The sequence below is a fragment of the Myotis brandtii genome, unplaced genomic scaffold, assembly GCF_000412655.1.
Source record: "Myotis brandtii unplaced genomic scaffold, ASM41265v1 scaffold2070, whole genome shotgun sequence".
Taxonomy (NCBI): Eukaryota; Metazoa; Chordata; class Mammalia; order Chiroptera; family Vespertilionidae; genus Myotis; species Myotis brandtii.
In genome coordinates this window covers 39,558-45,148 of record NW_005357737.1, presented here as the reverse complement: position 1 = coordinate 45,148, position 5,591 = coordinate 39,558, and the positions used below count along the sequence as shown (strand labels likewise).

General features: G+C 42.9%; 1 protein-coding gene across 4 annotated transcripts in view; it reads left to right on the top strand.

The window, feature by feature from the left end:
- The window catches only part of LOC102240114 (cytochrome P450 4V2-like), a 74,207-nt gene that overhangs the window by 29,373 nt on the left and 39,243 nt on the right, over positions 1–5,591 (top strand). The window contains exons 9-11 of one of the 4 annotated variants that reach the window (XM_014539010.1): positions 1,379–1,513; positions 1,606–1,703; positions 3,169–3,257. The exons of 1 other annotated variant lie outside the window; for it this stretch is intronic. In XM_014539010.1, coding sequence (XP_014394496.1) covers positions 1,379–1,513; positions 1,606–1,703 — 233 coding nt within the window. In that variant the 3' untranslated portion in view covers positions 3,169–3,257. Of the gene's footprint in view, positions 1–1,378; positions 1,514–1,605; positions 1,704–3,168; positions 3,258–5,591 lie in introns of those variants that run through there. 2 more of the 4 variants (XM_014539013.1, XM_014539012.1) reach the window with 2 other exon arrangements.

Here is a 5,591-nt window from a genome sequence, read left to right as displayed (position 1 = left end):
TTTGAGTCTGGGTCCCTAGAGACTCGCCCGGATCTGGAGTTCAGAGTCTGCTCCTCCCTCCAGATTGAAACAGACAACTGCGCCCTCAGCCACCAGCCCGCTCCGCGCGCACCTCCGCACCTCAGTATTTTACAGCACTGCACCACCTCCTCTGAGTCTCGGTATGCTTTCTTCTTTCCTCCTAGTTGTAGAACTTCCACTCAGCCAGCCTTCCTGTGGTTCTGGATGATGCTCGTTCCGTCTTTTAGTTGTATTTTTGGAGTGGTTGTTCAAGGCAGCAAACTCTGGCGTTAACCTATGCCACCATCTTGGTTTCTCCACCTTCTTGGATTCTTATTACCCAAGTTACTAAGAATATTACCAGTGGCATACAGGGAGCTTAGCCAATGAGCTGTCAGAAAAGGTGTTTCCTCTGTAGTTCATACTGATCCCCGGCTCGGCACCTGCCCAGGCCTAAAGCCTGAGGCCGGGCATTAGGCCTGGACAGGGGACCCCTAGCCCCGTGGGATCACTGGCTACGCCCCTGCCCAGGCCTCAGGCCTCTGGCTGGAACGTTAGGCCTGGGCAGGGGACACCCAGCCTGCTCCGAAAGCAGGCTCCGCCACTGTCCAGGCCAGAGGAGTGTTAGGCCTGGGCAGGGGACCCCCAGTCCGCTCCGATCGCCTGCTCAGGTCTAAGATCTCTGGCTGGGGCCTTAGGCCTGGGCAGGGGACCTGCAGCCCGCTCCGATCGCAGGCTCTGCTCCTCCCCAGCCCTCAGGCCTCTGGCCGGGGCGTTAGGCCTGGGCAGGGGACCCCCAGCTTGCTCCGATCACAGGCTCTGCCCCTGCCCAGGTCTCAGGCCTCTGGCCAGGGCATTAGGCCTGGACAGGGGACCCCCAACTCGCTCTAATCACAGGCTCCACTCCTGCCCATGCCAGAGGGGCATTAGGCCTGGGTAGGGAACCCCCAGGCCGCTCAGATTGCTGGTCCAGGCCTAAGGCCTCTGGCCGGGGCCTTAGGCCTGGCAAGGGACCCCCAGCCCACTCTGATCACAGGCTCCACCCCTACCCAGGCCTCAGGCTTCTGGCCGGGGTGATTGCCGGCTCCGCCTCCCCGGGTGGCATCTGGCGCTGCCCGCCCCACTTCTCGGTCCCCGATCTGCAGCCCGGATCCACGGGCGGTGTCTGGCGCTGCTGGTCCCACCTGCAGTATGCAAATTTAATGGCCATCTTTGTTGGGTTAATTTGCATACTCTTCTGATTGGCTGGTGGGCATAGCAAAGGTATGGTCAATTAGCATCTTTGTCTTTTATTAGTGTAGATTATTTTTTGATGTCTTATCCGCCAAGCCCAAATCGTTCTTTCATTTATTTTATTTCATGTATTTACTTTGATCAGGGAATTCTGATCGCCCTGTTACCTTAGAAGACCTGAAGAAACTTAAATATCTGGAGTGTGTTATTAAGGAGACCCTTCGTATTTTTCCTTCTGTGCCTATAATTGCCCGTGGTCTTAATGAAGATTGTGATGTTGGTGAGAATTCTTTCATGAAAGTAGTGGGGAGAGTGGACTTTTCTGTGTCTGTCTTGCTCTGTTCTCATGACATATCGACTACCTCATGACAGGGGGATACAAGGTTGTGAAAGGCTCTCAAATACTCATCATTCCCTACGCACTGCATAGGCATATGTGCCCTTCTCTGCTGGACCCAGAAACTGTATAGGTTTGTATCCATCAGAATCGGTTTGACCTTTCAGGCGCACACAGCAGGGGGTTTCTCACAATAATGTCTTTAAGATGTAGTGTCTCAGATACAAGTCCGTTAAAAAAACAGCTGTTTTATTTTTTCCCCCACTTTACTATGACTGTCGTAAAGTATATCAGTTTTCTAGGCCGCTGTAACAAAGCACCACAGACTGGGTGGCTTAATGACAGAATTTTATTTTCTCACAATTCTGGAGGCCAGAAGTCCAAGATCAAAGTGTCTGCAGGGCTGGTTTCTTCTGAGGCCTCTCTCCTTGGCTTGTAGATAGATGTCTTCTCCCTGTGTCTTCACATAGTTTATTCCTGTGTGTGTGTATGTGTGTGTGTGTGTGTGGGTGTGGGTGTATGTGTGTGTTTCTAATTAATCCCCACTCAAGGATATGTTTTTATTGATTTTTAGAGAGAGAGGGAAACATTGATGTGAGGGAAACATTGAGTGGTTGCCTCCCATACGTGCCCAAACCAGGAATCTAACCCACAACCTAGGTATATGCCCTGATAGAATTGAACTCACAACCTTATGCTGAATGGGATGACAAACCAACCAACTGAGCCACCCAGCCAGGGCTTGATCTCTTTTTTTTATAAAGACACCAGTCAGATTGGATTAGGGCCCATCCATAGGACCTCATTTTATTTTACTCACCTCTTTAAGGGCCCTATCCCCTAATGCAGTCACATTCAGAGGTACTGAGGGTTAAGAATTCAGCAGATGAATTTGGGGGGAAATACCATTCAGACCATAACATAAAGCATAACCAGTTTCATGGTAGAGTTTTAAAATGTAGAATTCTGGATTGAAGTAGAATATACTTTATATGGTAGAAAGCTTATTTATAACAATTAGTTTATTTAACCTGTTTTCATTGCTTTTAAGAATTACTTTTTTCAAAACCAAAACAGAGAATGCTCACCATAGGACCAGCAGAAACACTTCAACAAAATGAATGCACATTGCCATGCATTATACACACTTTTGGCTTTAGTATCTCTGGCGTTTTAGTGTTTATGTAAATGCAGGCATTGGTACAATGAGGTCTGGTAACTCTATAGTAAACTACATGAAAGGCCCAGGGCATTGGTACAATGAGGCCTGGTAACTCTATAGTAAACTACATGAAAGGCCCAGTAGGAAAGCGTTCTAGAGTAGTGGTTCTCATGCTTTAATGAGCCCAAGATTCATCTGGGTGCTGCATGGGCTAGATTCCTTGTCCTCAGAGTATTCAGATGCACTGGGCGGGAGCAGGGAAGGGCACTCAAGGATCTTTATTATCAGGAAGCATCCTGAGATCCTGAGTGATACTGGTTCTCCCAGGGCCTGTTGTGAAAATCTAACATCACTTGCTCCCTCTAATAGTACCTGTTGTTTCTCCCATTTGAGATATATCTGTAATTAAAGTCATGTTATTTACATTAATTTGAAGGTCAAAGGTTTGCCATGATGGAAGAAAAGGTCATTCTTTCATGGATCCTGAGGCATTTTTGGGTAGAATCCAACCAGAAAAGAGAAGAACTTGGACTGGCAGGAGAGGTGATTCTTCGTCCTACTAATGGCATCTGGATCAAGTTGAAGAGGAGAAACGCAGATACATCCTAACTCTATTATTGGACTGTGCCTTAGTAGGAATAAAGTCTTTCTTTAAGAGAAACTTTGCATTTTCAATGTGTTAATCCCTACACCTAATTTTTTCTTATCACCACTTACCTTGGGGTAAAGTCTTCCAAAGAGAGGGTTTTTATATTTTCATCACCACCATTATCTTACCCTTGCTCTTGATCCCAAAGGACGAGTTAACTGATATCCGTACCCAAATAAACATATACATTTCTCAACAGAGGGATCTATAGACCAATTCAATTTCACTTGACAAAACCAAAGGATATAAGTTAATTGAATTTCCTGAATTTTTTTAAGGTATTCTTGTTGAACACAAATATACATATATACATATACATTTAATTTGAAAAGGGTAATAAAATACTTAGGCTGGAGCTTAGGTTTTAAAAATTATGTCAATGGCATCAGTTATGAAAATAATTATGATGATGATACTTTTCAGATTTTATCAAGGAGAGCAGATCATTTATAAGTTGACTCATAGGTTCTTTTCCTATTTCCCTTTTAACCGTGTACTATGGCCTTCATTTCATTTCATGCTACATAACATCACAATTACCTTCTCACATCATATATTATCGGGAGAGATTCCTCTTGGTTATTGCCAATCCCTCGTAATGGCTTTTGGAGCTGGAAGCACCTTTGACCTTATCAGGTTATACTCCTTTTCATTCCAAGGAGATAAGATCAATCAGAGGTAAGTTTCTATCCAAAGTCATACCACTAGTGGGTGACAGAGCTGGAAATAGATAGAGGTCTAAACTCTAAATCTCTACTACAATATGCTATTGCTTTATGAAACTCGGGTCTATAACTGGGTGTATCATTAGAACACAGATCTTCTAGGATTCTCTCATTATTAAGGAGAAAAGAAGCCACACATGCATAGTAATCCAGCACTTAGTTTAGGGTTAAACTACTGGGAAATTCAATACTCCATAACACACCTGTCAAGCTGACAATTGACACAAATTCCCTGAATTTGAATTCCTTTGACAATATCTGTATTCCCTCATTCAATGACTTAAAAAAAAACTTCTTTTAATAAATAATTTTAATGAGATTGTTTCTGTTTCTACATTGATTTTAGAGTGGGAGGAATGGGGAGAGAGAGAAACATCGATGTGGTGTAAGTGAGGTACCTTGATCCATTGCTTCCCATTACCTCCAGACGGGCGATTGAACTCACACCTAGGTGTGTGCCCTGACTGGGAAGCGTACTTGTGACCTGGTGCATGGACAGAGATTGTTTCTTTAGTTTTCTCAAGGCAATAGCAGGAAGAAACAACAAACTAAGAGAATGGAATATATATTCTTTAATGGATATCAAAGGAAGAGGTTACCCAACCAAAGTCATTGGGAAAGTATTATGGGCTCAGGCATTTAGGGCAGCATCAACAGCTCTACACACTTTACCATCCCAATGACCCCAGTGCAGACAAGTCAGTCCGTATGTTGCTGAGAAAAAGTCAAGGGAGTATATGATGCAGTTTAAAATGATTCCCAAGATATGATAAACTTTGTTGTCTAGAAAGTAGATATATGTAGAACATTCATCCCCAGATGATTTTGGATAGTTGAAGTTTTATTCTTGGAAATTGGTATTATTTCTCAATTTCATGCACTTACATATAAACCTTGCCTTTAAAAAAAAATGTAGTGATCCTACACTAGACATGAAATTAAATTTAAAACAAAGCATTGCTTTGTGTTACCTTTTGGCTTAAAATCTTCATTTGGCCCCAGAATAATTTATTTTACATATTTCAATTGGAAACTCACTTAAACTGTGTCAGTTAAACTGAGTTGGAATGGAGAAAGTATGATCTGCAGTAGCAACATGAAGATGCTGACTTTTTTAAAAATAGGAAGATGATCAAATATCTGCTTGTGTCCCTATTACTTATCATGCTCCTGCTTGAATGAGGTAGATACTGATAATAAACTACATTTTAGACATGGGTGCTACATTTTATTCTAAGAATTGATGTCAGTTTGAAATATATGTTACTTTAAAAGATAAATTAGTGGGTGACTGCTTTATAATAAGTAATAAAAGGAATTGCACTTTTGAGTTAATATCCTCAGTGTCACTCAGACTCCCTAACAAAATGATCCCTGTGCAGTTATCATAGACTGATCTTGAGTTTCCCTGACTCTGAAAAATAAGTGGAAAGACCAACATATTTTGCTTAATAGAAAGGAGAAAGTGAAATCTCTTAGGACTTC